This window comes from Typopeltis vanoorti, chromosome 20, assembly GCF_054136105.1.
Source record: "Typopeltis vanoorti isolate ZY-2024b chromosome 20, IOZ_Tvanoo_1.0, whole genome shotgun sequence".
Lineage (NCBI taxonomy): Eukaryota > Metazoa > Arthropoda > Arachnida > Uropygi > Thelyphonidae > Typopeltis > Typopeltis vanoorti.
In genome coordinates, this window is record NC_143568.1 from 16,635,312 (window position 1) to 16,656,399 (window position 21,088).

Consider the following 21,088-nt stretch of genomic DNA (forward strand, 5'->3'; position numbering starts at 1 on the left):
GTCACTCTTCTCTGAACCCTCTCCACAGCCTCCTCATCTCCAAGGAATCCAGGTGACCAGACCTGAGCACAGTAATCCAAATGTGGAAGTATCAATGCTTTATAAAGGGGAATAATAACCTCCTTATCTCTGGATGTCAGTGTGTTCCTCAACAACCAAGTAATCCTATGTGCAATCTTGGACACCTTAGCAATGTGTCCTCTGAACTTCATCTCCCTATCTACCAATACCCCTAAGTCCCTAGCCTCATCAATCTCTTGGAGTACCTTTCCATCGATGTAGTACACAGCTGGTAATCTTTTAATCCCAAAATGCATGACTTTACACTTTTCCACATTGAACTGACATCCATTTTCTTTTGCCCATTTTACCAGCTTATTTAAATCCTCCTGCAAACTTTCAACATCAGCTTGATTTTTTATTGCACTACACAACTTTGCATCATCAGCAAACAACTGAATATCTCCCTTTAAGCCGTTTCCTATATCATTTATATACAAATTAAACAACATTGGCCCAAGCACAGAGCCCTGAGGCACACCACTGGTCATCTGCCTCATTCTGGACTCGGCTCCCCCATACACCACCTTATGGTATCTCTCCCTGAGCCATTCTCCTATCCATATCACCAATTTAATATCCATTCCCATTGCTCCAATTTGCGTAACAGTGTTCTATGGGGTATCCTGTCAAAAGCCTTAGCAAAATCCAGAAGTACCACTGTGTAGCCAGTTCCTTTGTCCAACTCTGATGTTATTCTATTATGAATAGTTAATAGATTGCTAAGGCAGGATCTACCTTTAACAAAACCATGTTGGCCTCTATAGAGTATCATATCCTGATCCACCCATTCTTGAATTTTGTCTTTAACCAACTTTTCCAATACTTTTACCACTACTCCTGAGATGGTGATTGGTCTGTAATTCAATACCGCAGTTTTAGAGCCACCCTTATGCAAAGGAACCACTTTGCCTAGCTTCCACTCCCTAGGGACCATACCAGAGTTCAAACTTAAATTAAATATCCAGGTAAGAGGGGTTGACAATTCATTTGCACATTCACGCAACACCCGAGCTGATATTCCATCTAAGCCTACCGCAGTGTTTGCATTTAGGTTTTGCAATATATTTAATACTTCTGATTCTTTAGCTTCAATTCTCACATTAGGTATTGCTATAGGTATAGAGATATCCTCACTTGGGTGATAGACTTTTAAGAAGTGATCACTCAGTAACTCGACTATTACATCTGATTTTGTCACCTCAATACCATCAGCACCCACTAAGGTTATCCTTCCGAAGTCATTCTTCCTCTTACTTGCCACATAGCGGAAGAACTCTTTGAGATTACCCTTGATCTCTTTGGCTAAGGTCTTCTCATAATCTGATTTAGCTTTTCTTACTATGCTGGTAACCTTCCTAGCTTGAGCCTTGTACTGCTAATGGGTGTTCTGATCGCCCTTCTCCTTGTAAATTCTCCATAACATTTTCTTTTTTTGAAGTTCAAGCTTGATACTACTGCTCATCCATCTAATGCCTGCCTTGTTTGACCTCCTGACCATGGGGACACAATCTGATATTGCTTTCCTCAGATACCCGCTGATTTTATCCCAAGCACTGCTAACATCTTTCCCTTGCAATATGTTCTGCCATGGGATGGCTGCAAGCTCACTCCGAAGCTTGTTATAATTGCCTAACCTGTAGTTCCGTACATACTCCTTCACATTATGAAGGAAAGTGGTATTAAACCTGATATCAAAATTGGAGATGTTAATGTCAGTTCTTTGCTTTATGTGGATGATGTTATACTTCTAAATAAATCCGCTACAAGTCTGCAAGATTCTCTGACTAAATTGAATAGCTGTTGTAATAGATATGGTATGAAGGTCAGCAATAAAAAGACAAAGACAATGAAAATAGGCAAAATCATTGAAAATGTCAACTGTGTTGTGAATGGAGAACCTGTGGAACAAGTAAAACATTTCAGCTACTTAGGCATGATTTTTACTGAAAATGGTAAATTAAATATAGAAATAGACAACAGAATCAGCAAAGCTGGTATGGTGGGAAGTCAATTGAATAAATTCATATGGAATAAGAGAGAAATTAGTCGGAACACTAAATTAGGTATATGCAAGACAGTGTTCAAACCAGTTTTAACTTATGGATCTGAGAGCTGGGTCAGAAGTAAAACACTTGAGCAAAGACTAGAGACCGCAGATATGAGAGTCCTGAGTAAGATTAGAGGCGTGAACAGATGGCATCAACAGCAATATCGTATTAAAAATGAGGATATTAGGAAAGAACTTGACATTGTCAGCATCCAGGAATATGTTAGCAGAGCTAATCTCAGGTGGTATGGTCACTTAAATAGAATGGGAGAGGAAAGATTAGCAAAACAAGTGTTCTCTGCCAGGTTGGCAGGAAAACGACCCAGAGGAAGACCAAGATATAGGTGGATTGATACAGTACAAAGTGCCTTAGACGATAGAAATATAAGATCTGATAATGTTGGCGTCTTGACAAGTAACAGACTGATTTGGAGGAAAATTGTAGGTAGGAAGTTAGTAATGATATAATTTTTTCATGTAGTACTGTCATATCCTGTACACCCCTTGAGGGTACATGGCAGGAATTTGATGATGATGATGATGTAAGTATTCTGTTAAGGGGATATTGCAGTCTCAGTAAGGTTCCTTATGATTAAAGGACACTTTAAAAAACATTATGCCATAGTAATATGTTGTTCTGCGATATTGTGGTTTTGTTTTAGTAGTTTTAGCAAAGAAAGTTTTGTGATTAGAATATTGAAGATGTGTTTGGCTTTGTAGATATTGGAAATATATATGTGGGTTTTAGAATAGTTTTGGATTTAGATAATTTTCTTTGTGAAGAAGGCATACAATTTTGGGCTGCATGAATAGCATTGTTTTTTTAATTACTGAGGTATGATTTCTTGGTTAGTGGAGCTTGAATAAGAGTATTTGTAAGTGTTAATAATTACAGAAGACTCTACTTCCAATATAAAACAAATCAAAATTTTATATTAGCTCAAAGAGGAAGAAAAAGTGGATAAATATATCGTTTTAAAAAAAAAAATTACTTCTTATACAAGTGTGTTCCTGCTATATTTGGACACATAAATATCCATAAATCAGATTATCTTGTATGGACCATAATCTCGTACAAACATATACCATAACAACCCCCTTATCAAAATTTCTCCGAAATAATTAAACTGTTACTAAAAATTCAAATTTATGATTAAAAATACTTGTGATCTCTTCAAGCATATAAAACAAAATACCATTATTCTCTCCTCTTTTGATATGTCTTCCTTATGTATACTAATGTCAGCATGCCCAAAACTGACATTATGCACATTGTTTATAAATGACTACAACCTTGCAGAACATACAAATTGTCCCTTTCTAATATCCTTTCACTGATTCAGATTACAATCTCAGCAGATTTTTTCCAATATAATGAAAGTATAATCTAAATATTAATATTTCAGTATAAATGCTAACTCATGAAGAGTGACTAGTGTTATCTGATGAACTAGGTATTTTCACATTTTATTGGGGGGGGGGCAATGTGTTTTGGTAGTACTGAATATGACTAGGTTGTTCTCTCCCCATTATTTAGAAATAGTAATAAGAAAATAAACAAGTGGAACTAATACATATTACAACAGAAAATGCATCATAGTTTAATAGTAAACTTCTGCATCTGCAATAAAGCTTCAGGTTTAACCAAAAAAAAAAAGTCCATATCAGTTTTAGGATGAGAGCACAGGGTAGTTACAATGTTTGACAGTCTGGGCTAATTGTTACAGTCACAGTATGAAGAGTCTGTTTGTTTCTATTTTGTGGAGCATTTGTTTGCATCTCCCATGTCTTGTTGTGATTGAGTCGAGTGCAGTTTATAGGTATGTTGGATGGTCAAAGCGCACATCATCTGCATAAAGCAAAGAGCTAGGTTTGATATCTCCAGTTCTGATATTAAGTTTAATGTCTCTTTCTTTCAAAATGTGATCCAGATAAATGATGAATGTAAGTGGAGATAATGTGCATCTTTGTCTTACACCTGATTTTTACATCAAATCATCTTCCTGTATTCCCTTCACTTCTAACTGCTGACTTATGACTTACATGTAGACTATGTATTGCCCTGTATAATATTCCATTTAGCCCATATGACTGCACTATTTTGAAATGCATATATTTGTCATATTCCTATGATTTCTCAATTATTTTTCATAAAGTGAAAATCTGTTCCTGATAATCTCTATTTGGACAGAATACAGCTTGTGCTTCTCCCAGTTTCTCTTCCACAATTTTCTCAGTCTCTTTTCAGGTATTCTTGCATAAATCTTATCTGGAGCATTGAGTAGAGAGATTCCTCTGTAATTCTCACATTCAGTTTCATCTCTTTTTTTATAGATAGGAATTATGAGAGCTTTACTTCAATCATCTGGAATTTGACCTTCTGACCAGACCCTCTGAATTATGCAGCATAGCCACTACAAAATTTTTATACCTTCATATTTGAGCATTTGTGATTAAATATTATCTACTCTGGCTGCCTTTTCACATTTCAAGTTTTTGATGGTGTTTTCTATCTCAAGCATTGATATGTACTCCTGTTTCCATTTCTCATGAAAATTTTCTATTATGGTTGTGTCACTGTTTGTATCATTTAAGTTTTTAAAAGTAATTACTCAGACATTTAAGATATCCTTGGTTTTCATGTCACCTTTATTATCTTTGATTCTCCTTACAGTACTCTTCATTTCTGTTTTTTCATAAGCCTCCAGAACCTTTCTGGATATCTGGCCACCTTCCTGATATTTACTCTTTATATATATTCTTACTGAAGTCTTTCCATGACTTTTATTTAGCTACTTTCACCACATAGCTTAGCTCTTACATTTTTCTCTATATAATTTTAGGGCATCTGTCGACTCATTTGCTAGAAACTTTCAGTATGCTTCTTCTTTTCCAGGACTGCTTCTTTAACTTGTCCACCATGGCATTCTTATTTTCTATATTCTTATATTCTCATAGCATTCTGTCCTTGCAGACAACTTTATCACATGCCTCCCTAGCTGAATCAATGTTTTCTTCACAAAATAATGTATGGAAAATTATCTGTACTTAAATATCTTAAGGACTTCATAAACTTTTTATTTATTTATTTTTTTTACCAGTGACATTTTTCATTCATTAATGATAAACTTAAGGTTGTTTTAATTACAATTTAAGCTGTGAAGAAAACAGTTTATCAAAGACTAGAGATCTCAAGTACAAGTTCTTATGAGAAGTAAACAGAAGGCATTAATGAACCATATTGAAAATGAAGATATTAAAAAAAAATAATAATAACACTTTGGATCTATTTATATATTAGTGAATTATTGAGTATGCTACCTTAGATTGATATTACCACCCCTTTAGGATACATGTCAGGAATTTGATGGTAATGGTAGTATGCTACTTAACTATGGAAGATTAGTGGAGCAGTTATTCAAAGCTGAAATGGCAAAAAAAAAAAAAAAAAAAAAAAGATCGAGGAGGAATGTATGTATGTGGATTGATTGATGAAGTTGGTCTGCCTTAGAAGACTGAAGTTCTTGTGCATCTCTTGAATATTGATTTTTTGGGAAATAATGGTGATTACATCCTTTCTTTTAAGCTTACACGGTGATCCGAATGCATTTTTGAAAATTATGGAGACAACTACCATGTTTGAATAAAAACTTTAGTTTAATATAACTAAAATCTACATTCGATGTTTCGACCTTTATGTCAAGGTCATCTTCTGGAGCATTTAACTATACACAGAAAACAAGCTACACTATGATCAAACTGGTTTGTTAAAGATACTGACCAACCACTACAACAATTATTGGCCTGACCTCTGGTGAAAAAAAAAAAAAAAAAAAATTATACATCAACACTAGAGTCCTATTGTTAATGTTATCTGTTGGTTGTAGAAATACATTGGGCGCAACAACAAGTATCTATCTATATACATATATTAACATCATGATTATACTTGTACATTCCAGCCAGTTGGTATGGAATGGTTTCTAATACTAGCTGAAGATTAGTTAGAGTCCTGACTTATGCTGGATCTTATATATTAGGTAGGCTGAATGTGTGCCATCCAGATCCTTGGAATTTTCATGCCATCTTTGTTGTTGCTATTTGGGTGGTTTATCAGGATTTCGCAGGCTTCCTTAAATTTCCTTTCATACCACGTTTTTGTGTGGTGTAAAGAGCGGGTGCTTTTCCAGTCGATTTGGTGTAAGGTGTTGAACACGTAGTCTGAGAGGCCTGCTTCACCATAATGGTTATATTTAATGTGTCTAATGTGTTCTTTCTTGCATATGGGGATTGTCCATCCTGTTTCACCAATGTACGGTAAGTTACAGGTGCAGCGGATGCAATAGACTCCAGGATGTGCTAATGGGAGGAGAGGATCCTTAGAGGAGTTGAATATGGTTTTAAGTTTAGTGGGTGGTTTAAAGTTGCCATCGAGGTTATAATGTTGTAGGATTCTGTTGATTTTCTCTGATTACAGTAAAACCATAGCCATCCCATACACTAAAGAGTATGGGATGGCTATGGTTTTACTGTAATCCAGATTTGTTTTTGTTGTTGTTTTATGGAGTATTTTATTAATAGTATTTTTGTTATAGCCATTATTTATGAATGTGTCGCTGATGATTTTTAGTTCTTGTTTCAGGACTTGGTGGTTAGAGAAAATTGTTGTAGCTCTGTTTTTAAGAGTGTTAATGACTCCATATTTTTGTGATGGGTGGTAGTATGAATTAGCATGTATGTATTGGCCTGTGTGTGTCGGTTTTCGGTAGACCGTGAAGGATAGACTGCCTAAAGGAAGACATGTCTAGGAATGGGAGCGAATTTTGATTTTCAATTTTGATGGTAAATTGTATGTGTGTGTTGTTTGTTCAGGTGGCTAAGGAATGTGTCTAGCGTTTGTCGCCCTTGCAGCCAGATCGCGAACACGTCGTCAATGTATCTAAGCCAGACTGTCGGTCTTAGCATGGCCATGGGCTCACCAACTATCCCCCCCCCCAGTCGTAACATGTAGATGTTACGATTGGGGGGGGGGGGATAGTTGGTGAGCCCATGGTTGTACCTTCTTTTTGTAGGTAAAATTTGTTTTGCCACACGAAGTAACCGGACTGTAGTACGTGGGCAAAGAGGGCTGTAATGTTGTGCCGAAATTTGTTCTGTAGTAGGAGAATTGTGTTATTGATGGGGACATTAGTGAAAAGGGCAGAAATGTTGAAACTGACTAATAAGTCATCTTTGTTGAATGTTATGTTTTTAATTTTGCTTATAAAGCATTGTGTGTTTTTTATGTAGGAGGAGGAATGACCTACCAACTCCTTGAGTGTTGCCGCTAATTTCTTGGCTAAGTGGTAATTGGGACTGTCTATTCCTTCCACGATTGGTCGAAGGGGCACATTTTGTTTGTGTATTTTTGGGACCCCATATATTCTGGGGGGGGGGGCATAGTGGGGTTTGAGTTTTTTAACTGTGTCTGGTGGCCAAGAAGTGATGGACTTGAGTAGTTTCTCTGTTTTATCCGTTATCCTTTTTGTTGGGTTATAATTTACCAGCTTATATGTGTTGTTATCGGCTACTAGTTGATTCATCTGAAGTATGTATGTTGACCTGTCAAGGACGACAGTGGCATTGCCTTTATCCGATTTTGTTATTATTATGTTTTGTTTTGTTTGGCTTTTAATGACTTAATTGCTGCTAGTTCTGTTTTTGTGAGATTCTTCTGTATGGTTTTCTTAGTGTTCAGGACATTACTAGTTTTTAATCTTATTTTATCGGCTATATTTATTGTTAGGTAGGGACCTGATGCCTCTTTCTATGTGGTAGATAAAATCCAATTTGTTTACCTTTTTAGGTGCTATTGCGTAGTTAAATCCTTTATTCAGTAGCGTAAGTTCACTGTTGTTCAGTAGGCTTGATAGGTTGATCACATGGTTCTTGCTTGCTGGTGGTTGGTCGCTCCTTGTTTGTTGTTCATTGTTGGTGTTTATTCGGGAGGAGGTCTTCTGATTGGATGGATTCCTGTGATTGGCCGCCATATTTTGCCGTTGTTTTAAAATGTGGAATTTGGTGATTACATGGCAAATGGTGATTACACCTTCATTACTAAGTATGGAAAACTTTAATTTGAGCTACCAGTTTAGAAAAACTTTATATTTTAAAATATAAAGTATTTTCTATACCAGTTTAGAAAAACTTTATAAATGGTTCATATTATGAAAAGTTCCATTATTAATTGAAAAACATGCTTGTATTTTTAACAAAAGATGAGTAGCAAACTGTTATGCATAAATATTTCAGTCTTGTACTATTATTAGTTACTTTTGAGGAAATTTTTGTGATTTCACTGACATTATGTATCACCCTTAAGAATTTATGTAGTAATTACCCATATGTTGGTAAGATGATATTTGAAGTAAAAAAAAAAAAAAAATGGTGAAACTAGCAATCATCTTATACACCAGGTATAAAATCTGAACTGTTGAATTAAACAATGGAAAATTGTCATGTTATCACCTAGCTCCTGTAGTTATGTATGGTGTAGTTGCATCATGTTGAATGCACATATTATATTCTAATAAGCATTTGGCATGTTAATATATTGTTATATTTGCATAGTAATGTATTTTGTATTTAAATATTGATATTTAATAAATGTATTCAGTATGGTAGTATGTAGTTTTTATTTAAATCCCAATGAAACCTTACTGGTGATCATATGAATTACAGTATATGAAATTGAGAACTGCTATAAATCTAACAAAAAAAAAAAAAAATTACCAGCCATTTTGTATGGGAAGACATTGTTCATAAATTGCAGTAAAGAAAATACCTAAAATACCTGAGGGGTGATTATTATGCCTGCATTAAGTAACTTGTAATCAGCTGTTTAGAAATAACTGTAAATGGTCATCTTATGTAGCAAGTTTAGCTCAGAGTACACATTTTGAAAAGAAATTTTGGGATCACCTTCCATATGTGGTATCTGTTATGGAATATCACTATCAGTGACATACTTTTTTAATTAATGGTTAATGACTTAATGCTGTTACATTTATTTTACTTGCTTCACGAATTATAAGGATCTTAATATCTTACTTGATTGGTAAATAGATATTAATCAATGAATAAAAGCAAATAATAAACACTACTTTACTAGCAGCTAATAACTTTTAGATATCTTCTTATGTGCTAATTTTGAAATTTCTTTTATAACTATTTTCCCAATATCTTACTGATGTCAAATCAAAGGTATACAGCTAAGAAGAGTAAGTGTTCAGAGAAGAGCACATAATTTCACAGTTTAGTCTTGTAACTTATTTCATCATGCATTAACTAATATCACCATATAGAAACAGAGCTTGTTATAGTAAGGAGGACTATATTGGGTTTATTCTACTGTATTTATACAATTAAATGAAGCCGACTAGTTTCACTGCATATACTTGTGACTTCTTCTGGGTTAAGATTAGGATGAACAAAAAAATTACAACAAACATGAACTATAACATTACTAAAATACTGAAATGTGTAGGAACTGTCACAATATGTTGAAAACGAAAAATGTGGAAGCTTGCATGGGTCAGCTATTGTCCAATAAGGTGTCCATGATAGTTGGCATGTAAAAAGATTAATGAGTGATTTCCAAATATCACATAGGATCTTTCCTTGGTTTCTATTGAGTGTGCCTTGTGAATGGATGAACATAGATTCTTTTTTGTTGTGGGCAGTGAAGTTGCCCTCTCCATAATACATGGAGCTCTTATCCCATCCGATGTTATGGTGCATCTGAGAGAAAAGAAAAGCTAGGTTCAAGCTGTCTTCTCTGTTGTTATTGACATCTCCAATATGCCCTTTTTACTTGTCAAAAATTTACATATTCAAAGCTTGTTATATATTATTGGATTTCAAACTAGCATCTTCAGAGCACAAAAGCTGTTGCCACGGATCATAAGGCGCTACACTCAGGTAGCTGTGGAAACAATTGTAAATTATAACAAAAGAAACAGAAGTAATGTCCTAGCATAGCACCCTCTTGGGTTGTATATAAAGGTGACCTTTGGTATTGATGGTAAATTAATGCAGCTATGCTTGATGAAATTAAGAGGCATGCTTTATTGTTGATGCAGGCTCGAAAAAAGATTTTCTCTGTCTTGTATTGACTTCCATATAGTTCTGTTATAATATGACTGAAAAGAGTGCCAAAGTTATACATAAATATGATCATCACACTTTTAAACCAAATATAAATCACATTATTCCAGATACTTGAAATTTGGATTTTCATTGAAAATTTGAAATGTATGTATATAAGAACATTGAACATACTGAAATTAAACATTGAGATTTTGGGATGCTTGTGGAAAGTTTGTATGTGAATTTTACAATATTGTGATAAATATAGGAAATAATTCATCTTGCATATCCCCAGTCTTTTAAATTTGTCATATATTAAATCTTATAAATCTAAATATTATATTAAATTTTATGAAGCATCTTCAGTGATGTCTGAATTTTATTTAGCTGTTAGGCATTTTATTCTTAAATTTGAAGACCTATTTATTAACTAAAATGTTGAATATACTGAACAGAAGTCTTTAATTTGACAATTTTTTTTTTCAAATATTTAATATTTAATTAATAAATACCTATTTTAGGAAAAGATTAGGGAGGTCTTTGACAGCTTAACTCAGTTGGAACATCCTAATATTGTGAAACTTCATAAGTATTGGATGGATAAAGATACAGATAAACCACGAGTAATATTTATTACTGAATACATGTCTAGTGGCTCACTCAAACAGTTTCTGAAGAAAACCAAGCGTAATGTTATTAAGCTTCCTGTACAGGTAAGAGTAGAAAATACAAATTGCATAGTTATTCATCGAAATGAGTGTGATTAATCATATCCCTAGAACTATTGTGAACTGTCACAGGATTTGGGATACTCTGTATGCACAATGCTAATTACAAGTATTTTTTTGTCTAGTGTAAATTTGATAATCATTTTAATTTGCTAATTTTAATTCATTGTTATATCCTTTTATATCATTAATTGTACTATTATAATTTCAAATTTTTGTAAAATTAAACTAAGAATTTAATTTATGCCTATATTTATTTATGTATATATATATATATATATATTCTGAAATCAGTGCATGTTGGTGTACCAGGAATATTGCTTGTTCCTGGATAACTATCACTGTTTATATTTCCAGGCTTGGAAACGATGGTGCACTCAGATCTTATCAGCTCTCAGGTGAGACTCAATGCGAGTATGATGCTTTGTGTATAGGGTACCTCTCCATGGAAATTACTGCTTTATTTTTAAATTAAGAAACCTAGCAAATCACATTTTGAAGAATTTCTTGAAACAGAACATTACAAAAAGAAAATCAAAATTCAAGCGTTTGTTAATATTATTCAGTTGTCATTTTAAAATTTTGAGTTGAAAGATAGCATAAAATCAGTCTTGTCCTCACAAAATAAATAAAACTAAATACCAAATTACTAAATACTTGACAAGAAATTATATTTTTATTTTCATCCTTACTTCACCAAAGAGAGTGAGCGAACAAAAGTTTGCATGTGAAATATCTTTGACTGGGCTTCCTCTATGCAGAGAGCAGGTATTATTTAATAACTTTTAGATATCTTTTTGCTATGCTAATTTTGAAATCTAAATCTGTTATAACCACAAGAAGGAATTAGTGCATTATTTCAATCTTACTCTGCATATGAAATATGAAGATATTCGATATGCAGAATTGTTTGGTCATGCTTCTGTAAAATAAATATGAAAACAAGGATATCATTTCTTGTCAATTGCAATTTACTTTCTTCAAGTAAAAGAAATTTCATATATTCCCTTGTCATTCACATTTCCTTTCATATCAAGATTTCACATTTTGACAGAAATTTTGACATTTTAAAATTGTGTTCATGTAACAAGTCACCTGTTTGTAGCTGAATGTGACTGTAGGGTGCTACGAAATGTATGTAAAATATGTAAAAACTGCCATTCATCAGCCAACACATTGAATGCAGAGTTCTGGGCATTGACTGGAAAACACAAGTCTACACAAAAACATTGAGAACTGAGGCTCACAACATGGATTTCCATGATAGTACCACAATATGCAAGCCCCCTTATTACCCAAACCAACATGCAGCTTCGTCTTCAGTAGAGCAAGGAGCATGAAAAGTAGTGCATGGAAGTTTGGAGAACTGTGTTATGGAGTGACGAATCATGCTACACTCTCTACCGAGCAGATGGATGCCCGGTGAACATCATTTACCATAGTGCATAACACCAGTTATGAAATTTGGAGGTGGCAGTGTTGATGGTATGGTCCTGTTTTTCCTGGTTTTTGGTCTCGGACCTCAGTTTGTGGTGCCATAAACACTGAACTCAGAGAGGCATCTGAACATTTTGGACAATGTAATGCTTTGTCCAGGACCTCATTACATGCGTACAGGAAAAATGGTCCAAAATTCCCATTGATTGCTATCTGTACACTTGTGGAAAGTATGGCCCATAGAATTGCTGCAGTCATCGTGGCAAAAGGAGGTCCTACATCTTGTTAAGGTGGGTGCCATGGCTGTTTGTTTGTTCCTGACACGGTGTCCGTTGACTTCTTTCCAAGCAGTGTAAATTATAATGTCAAGCATCTGTGTAGTATGTGCTTGTTTTACACCTTTCTCATTAGTTCAACATTTATGCCTTATTCCAGTATCTGTTACTTAAGTTCAGGGGCAGTTGGTTAGTGAGCATTATCAGGTGTTTGGAATAAGAACCTTCTGGTGCTAAGAATTATTGTGAGATGTTTACTTTTAGTTTAATTTTTTTTTTGCTTTCATTTAGTTCCAGGAAGTTTTAAAAATAAATTTTAAAATTATTATTCAATTAAAAATTATTGAAAAGTGAACATTACCATAAGGAAATGGTTGTTTCTAGATATTATGAATGTGTGGAATATTGATCTGGCCAAAAAAGACATTGCAAAAAATCCACACAAAATTATAAGAAGTTTTCTTAGTTGTCTATGTAAAAATATTGATTTTTCTCACTAATAACTAACGTATGGTTTGAGTTAAGAGGAAATGTACAGTGCTCCTAAAAAGACATGTCCCTCTAATAGATAGGAACCGTTTTTATTGATTTAAAAAAAAAAAAAAAACACATTCAGAATATATCCTTAAAACATATATCTAATATTTCAGGATTCTACAAGAAGTAGAATCTCAAAGCCATTCTAGTATTTGTTCTTTCTAGGTTTAAACTGTACAGTTGGGCATAAAGTTTATTATTCTGATTCTAAGCTGTTCACTTCTGTAATATTGTGTGCTTGCTCCAAAATTTGACCTTTCTCTAACAATTTGCATTAAGGAAGATCTTAATTTCTTGGCTTTAGATTTTTTGCAAATATCACAAGTTAAGTAAATAATGTATCTAATATGATTTTCAAAATGTAAGCTCTTAGCTGTTATAATTAAAAGTACTTTAGGTGTCTATATTAGTATTGCAGTTTGTGGAATAGCTTTTTTTTTTCTTCTTCCCTTTTTTGTGAAGAATATAAAAAAAAAAAAACACATTGGTTTAAAAGTAATTTGCTGTCCTTAATTCAGATGCTACTATGGAAATACCAGAAATATCATTTTTTTGAAGAATTGATCTAATTAAACTGGTCTTTGAATTTTTGGTATTCAAAGGAAAAATATCTCTCCTTATAACATTTGGAAGAGGTAATATTCCTACCCCCCCCCCCCATAAATAATTTAGCCAATTATAGCAGTGGGGAAGGGAAGAGGGTAGTAGAAATCCTTTAGAAACTTAAATAACACAAGATTTAAGAAAAATACCAAATATCTCTTCATTATCTGATAAACAAATACAGTCCATAAAGAATATAATGAATGAATAAAGCTGAACTGTTTTTACAAATATTAAAATAATTTATGTATGTTACACAATATACAGTTAACCTCTTAACTATATGCTCAAAAAAACACAAACATCTACACTAATATGCTATAAACCACTAATTTTCTAAGGGGAAAAACCCAGTAAAACAAAAAATCACCAATTTTCTAAGAGTGACAAATACACTGACCACTCACGATGTAGCCTCGAACCCAAAATGACACAACAACACAAAGAAATAAACAAGTTTAATAGTTTCAGTATTTCATCTCGGTCACAGATACATCTTCTGGGATACAATATAAAAAAAATTTAATAGCACAAAAACACACAAAAATTATCGGTGGAAGATGTTAAACTATAAAGGGACATCCCCTCTATGTGTGGTAACTAACATTGGCTATTGGACAGGAGGCCTGATAATTAGTTTTCCAAATCTTCAGTGTTATATTTATTTAGATTTGGCAATTCTAAATAAATATAATTGTGTTAGACTTCCAAAGATTTGGGAAATGTTAATTCTTAGACCTAACAGTCAAGGCTAGCCACCACCCATAGAGGGTGCCCCAGTTAGAACTTTAGGCTTCTAGTCTATGATCTTCCACTTATTGTTTTGTATGGGTTAATTACAGTTTTTATATGATATCCCAGAAGATGTCTGACAGATGAAATATTAGAAGTATTAAACCCATCTTTAATTATTTCTTTGTGCTGTTTTCATTCCATTAAAAATTGAACTTAACACCGAAGCCTTAATACTCAAATATTCTATTCATACAAATAATACATAATGATTCTCACCAAACATGCAACATTACTATTTTTTAACACGTCTGTCCCTAAGTAATACATCTACACTGTTGATGAAAAGCCAAACGGCTATTTTTTCTGGCGAGGTTGATAAGTACAGGGGATAAAATCATCTTAGTTATAATATAATATAGTGGCACACCTTTCTGGCATTTGTATAGCGAAGGTATGTAAGTTCTTTTCACTTAAACTTTGATATTATCTAGGTCTAGCTACTCACTGATGAGACCTCAAAAAAAGATCGAAACCGGTCTGGGTAGTGACCTCTCCTCATAACGTAAAGCAATACTACATCTAGGAGCTGTGTGTTTTTACATTATGAGAAAATATCAAGAATAGTGAGGGAGCCTGCTCCACCTTTGCACCGAGTTGCCTTGGTGTGGCACTACCAAGTGGTCACTTACGCTTGGATCTGCCAACAGTCCGTCGGCATGAAACGTTTAGATCATAGTTATCGATCTTAGAGTTTCGCATACTGGCTGAAAAACAATAAGGGATTTTTATCCCCTGTACTCATCTACACTGTGCACACCTCACTGGCAACAAATATAACCACTATATATATCTTTCTCTCAAAACAACCGATGCTGCCATCATCTGTTGGCAATGCTACCCAAAATCATCTGTATGTTATGTTCATTTGGCTACTATCCTAATTTTATAGGCTTTTTCATAATTCCTGTTACTTATTTAAATATAAAGTTTGATAGAAACTGTTATTTTGCTACTATTTTTAACTAGAAATAGCAAAACACATATCAAACTTGGTGGTGAGGAGACAGTACTATTGTGCATCTTTATGACAAAACCTATCTCATTACTACTGCACAGTATTCATTGATCTATCTTTGCTTTATATATTGCTTCCCCTCCCTCTTAAAATCAGATTCAAAGTTTATTTTTGCCCTGAAATGTTGCAAATAAAGGATGGTACTTTGATTTTGAAAAATATCTTATAAAGTACAAGAGAGCAGAAAATATTTAACTACCTTCTCTTAAACTCATACACATAAAAATATGCACTCTCTGTTTTAACTGGCAAACTATTCCACCTATTCACTGCTCTGTGAGAGAAAAATCTAGCTTTTACCCTTTTCCTAATCTTACACACACACACAAACCTTTCAAAGATATTTTGTTTTCTCCCCACTTTCCATATGAAAAACTTCATCATCCAATATCCTATAATACCCTTCCTGAAGTTAATAGACCTGTATCATATCTATCACCTCTCTTTCTCCTATTTACCAGTGTCTCCAGTGCACGTGTTCTCAATCTGTCCTCATAATCACATTCTATAACCCAGATATAATCTTTGGACCCTTTTTCAGATGCATCACCTCAGAATCCAAGAGACCAAATCTGCATGCATTAATTCAGGTGTATTCATGCACCTTGATTACTGCAGTCATACATGTTATAGTACCATATGTACTAGTATTATATCATCTGTGTCAGGGCTGTGTAGAGAGGCAGAATGACTTAATCTTTAAATAGCAATGTTTGTTTGTTTGAGTAGCACTGTTGTCCCGTGAGCTGATTTGCAAAATTTTCTGTGTGACCTTTGAATTTCAACTTCCTGTCCAACATAATTCCAAGACCCATAGCCTCACCATTTTCTTTAAGCATAATCCCACCAATATAATATGCCTTTGGAAAATGCCATGTGCATAACTTGACACGTTTACATTGAATTTGCAGCCATTTTCACATGCTCACAGTTCAACTTCTTCAAATCATTCTGCAAGTTCTACATATTGACATCCTTGATTGGTTTGCCTATCTTTGCATCATCAGCAAATAGTTGAACATTTCACTGTCATTGATATACATTAATGACATGTATAATTAATGATTATGTATAGATTAAACAGTAATAATCCAAAAATTGATCTCCAGGGTACACTAGTCACCTGAAATCTGACATATTCAGAACTCCCCATATTTTGTTTATTAATATCTTCACAGCCACCATCATGTTCAAGTCAGTATTTATATTCCAACTCTGTATCCTCCAGTTTATGCAATAGCTTTCATTTAGTATCTTATATGACAAGATACTAAATGAAAGTATCCATTCCCTTTATCCATAATATAATACTGATAAATTTATGATAAACTTGTTTCTTCAAAATATTATTATTATTATTTAACACCTCCAAGGAGTCCAAGGACTCAGTGAGGGAGGGCACCTGCTCTATAACTCAGTCTCCACCACTCAATCACCAACTGACCACGACTACACCAACGCCACCTATCGCTGACCACCACTGGTATTTCCACAGACAATCACATATGAAAAATATGTGTTTATGCTATAAATCTATTATATCACATGACATATCAATATGTACAGTTGACCCTTGAACAATGTGTGGGTTAGGGGATCTCCCTGTGTTGTTTGACAACCCATGTATAACTTTTGACTCCTAAAAAATGTAACTAATAGCCTGCTGTTGAGCAGGAGCTTTACCGATAACATAAACAGTTGATTAACACATTTTGTATGCTACATGTATTATATACTGTATGTTATTGAGAAAATCATAAGGAAGAGAAAAATACATTTACAGTACTGTATTTATCAATACCACAAGTTTACTTTGTGGTATTGATAAATCATAAGTACGTATAACATCTACAGTGTTTTGTATCACGTAAGACAATACGTGATACAAAACACTGTAGATGTTATACGTATTACTAAAACTAGACATCAAAAATGAAAAGATAATGTAAAAAAGAAATTCATATTTATTTACAGTCATAATGATTCATGCACTGATAACGAAGCAGTAGCAATACGATTGCTTTATGATAGCCTAATGTAATCAATACGATTGCTTTATGGTAGCCTAGCCCATACACTAACGAATGAATCTTTATAATTTTTTTATGGCATATAGTATTACAGTCATATTCATAATACAGTATTGGAAACATTGTTACATTTTTAAAAAACCACTTGTGATAATAGGCCGATATGCAGTTTCTCCAATTATGAGAGAGACATACTGTACAGCAATGTATTCTTTGAATGCAAAGTTATAAAACAGTAAGAAAACTAACACATTAGTTTTATATTAAATATCACTCACCTTATGCCTATGTAAGGATATGCTATCCACTTTCATGAAAGTCTTGCACACAATGTTCTACATGAGGACTACTTAGGCGACGACAATAATGACACAAAAACATCTCATACATTTCTTGCCATACAGTTATTAGATTTTCACACATACACAACAGATAGGTTTATTAACTATATGGCATGATTATTATTAAGTGAAGTGTCATATTGGTCTTCATCCTCATTGTCATGTTGATGAGGTAAAAGGGTTGGTCTTGCTATCTTTGGGTTGGCAGAAGTGGAAGGAGAGGCAGGCACACTTGTTGTAACTTTACGAAAATATATCATAATTTCTGACTGACTTTTTTTGCTTCATTTCTCTAAAATTGTTTCTATACAGTACCAATCCTTCTTCCATTGTTTGCTTTAGTTTCAGTGCCCGTACCATAGAAGTCCATGTCGTAAAAGAAGTCAAAAGCAGTCTTGAATAATTGGATCCTTTCTGCCAGATTGCCAATTTGTTTTCTTGCACCGCTTCTTCTACGTCTTCTTCTTCATCGTCTGGCATTTGTCCACTCATCTCCAAGTCATCTTCTGTTAATTCCTCTGGTGTAGTGTCTATTATCTCTTGAATTTCTCCAAGATCCATATCTTGAACTCCTTCATCCCCCACCTTCTTTGCCATATCAACAATCTCTTTCATGATTTATTTTTTTGGCTCTGTTGTAAATCCTGTGAAGTCGTGCATAACATCTGGATAGTTTTCTCCAGCAAGAATTTATTGTTTCGGGCTTGATGGCTTTCACAGTTTTTTCTATAACGATGATGGCATCTTGAATGGTGTAATCCTTCCAGTCTTTCATAATGTACTCTCTATCGGGGTTCTTTTCCATAGCGTTGATAAAACGCTATGAAAGAGAACCATAGAGTATCATGTGTAATGAACCTTAAAGGCCCTTATGATCCCCTGGTCTAGAGGTTGAATTACAGATGTGTTTGGCTCAAGTAGACCACTTCGGTGTTTAACTCAGGGGGATTCTGGGTGGCCAGTTGCATTGTCCAATATCAAAAGAACTTGAAAAGGCAGTTCCGTACTGGTAAGCTATTTCCTAACTTCAGGGACAAAGCATCAATGGAACCAATCCAGAAAAATGGTTCTCGTTGTACAACCAAAAGACTGGCAGCTAGTGTTTAATTTTTCCCTTCAAGGCCAGAGGGCTAGCAGCTTTATAGATAAGAGTAGTCCTAATCACAACCCTGATGCATTTGTGCAAAACAGTAGTTATCCTATCCCTTCATGCTTTAAATCCTGGTGCTTGCTTCTCTTCCATACTAATAAATGTCCTTTGTGACATTTTTTTCCAGACTTTCTGCATTAAAAACCTGTTCAGGCAGCTATCCTTTCTCCTCAGTGATTTTCTTAATGGTGTCTGCTGCTTCTCCTGTTATTGTGACATTTTTTAATCCAAGCTTCTTTCTGATATTATCAAAACCATCCTTTGCTGGCATTAAATTCTCCAGCAGCTGATCCTTCACCTTCCTTTTGCTTTGTTATCATGTAATGACTTCGATTTTTCTCGAATCATATTAGTCTATGGGTATGTATGCCTTTCTTATAGCACGCCTGCACCCACATAAAAGCTGCATTTTCAATACAAGATAAAAAGGTATTTTGCAAAAAAGTGCAAGATTTTCAAGCCTGCTGGCATAGCTGCAGTGATGGCTTTATGAATTTTCTTTTCTTTTTTTTTTTACATTGGTCCTTATCCTGGATTCATTTATGTTGAAATGGCAGGCAACTGCAGACCTCAATCTACAGTACATATCAAGCAATTCAACTTTTTCTTGTAATGTCATGACTTTTCTCTGCTTCTTGGGATCATTTCCAGCATCACTAGTGGCACTTTGTATGGATCCCATGGTGTTATTCAATGTTTATGATATTGCATTAAACATGATGAAAAATACATGAGAACTACGAAGAGATGAACTGCTCATGTGGAGATGATTAGTCACACAGCATTTTTAGCAGATACTTGTAACACTTTAGCTCACCGCAATAGCAACAGGAGGTGGCTAAGAAATTATTACAGTGGTACAGTATGTACTACAGTTAATTTTATGCAGTTACTTTACATTTCTCTCGAATGTAAATGTCACTATGTATGGTCTGTAAGTGTTTGTGTGTGCAATTTTTGATAAATTTTAACTTTCAACTTCTGCGTAGCCTAGAAATCAATATTTCTAGGTTATGCAGTTTATCTGTAAGTTTTTAAAATTGTTGCAAATCTCAAGCAAAATTTTCCAATATAATTATTCAAAAAAAAATCTGCATTTTTATTATTATTATTATTAACACCTCCATGGAGTCAGAGACTCATCGTGGGAGGTACTCACTATTGCATACAATGCTCATCCAACTGCATCTTAAACTGATTCAATGTGTCCACATCCACAACACACTCAGGCAATGCATTCCACTCACCAACCACCCTCCATACAAAGAACCTGCTTCTCACTCCTTTGCTCACACCCTCCTTATACAGTTTCTAGCAATGGCCTCTTGTTCTACTCCCTTCTCCCATTCTATGAAAAATCTCTTCCATGTCTACCTGATAACAACCCCTGACCAGCTCAATCATATTCCTCCTGTTCACGAGGCTCTGCAACTTACATTCTCTCAATCTGTTCTTGTACTCCACATTCCAAAGACCACTGACTACCTTTGTGAATCTTCTCTGTGCCCTTTCCAACATATCCTCGTCACCATGAAAACCTGCCAACCAAATCTGTGCACAATAATCCATGCGAGGCCTGATCAAGGCCTTATACAATGGAATCATAACTCTCTATTTCTGCATGTCAGGGTTCTCTGCAACATTGCCATTATTCGATGTGATGTCTTTACAACTTATGCAATGTGGGCTCTGAATTTCAGCTCCTTGTCCACCTTCACTCCTAGATCTCTCATCTCCTCTACTTCTGTTAAAGTTTCCCAACCATCCCATTGTTGCTTACCAAATCTCAAACCTTACACTTGGCAACATTGAACTGACAGTTCCACTTACCTGCCTATTCATGCAATCTATTCAAGTCCTCTTGTAAGGCATTAACATCAGCCTGACTGTGCATTGCTCTCCCCAGTTTTGCATCATCTGCAAACAGCTGGATATCACTA

At 34.5% G+C, this 21,088-nt stretch overlaps 1 protein-coding gene across 4 annotated transcripts in view; it reads left to right on the top strand.

Annotated features, from left to right (window-relative positions):
* The window catches only part of Madm (MLF1-adaptor molecule), a 219,569-nt gene that overhangs the window by 48,270 nt on the left and 150,211 nt on the right, over window positions 1-21,088 (top strand). For all 4 annotated transcript variants that reach the window (XR_016550075.1, XR_016550076.1, XM_090410539.1 and 1 more), the window contains exons 3-4: window positions 10,759-10,950; window positions 11,323-11,363. Coding sequence is in view for 2 of the 4 variants with exons in the window: in XM_090410539.1 (XP_090266665.1) it covers window positions 10,759-10,950; window positions 11,323-11,363 (233 nt within the window). In the remaining 2 variants the exon portion in view is untranslated. The remainder of the gene's footprint in view (window positions 1-10,758; window positions 10,951-11,322; window positions 11,364-21,088) is intronic.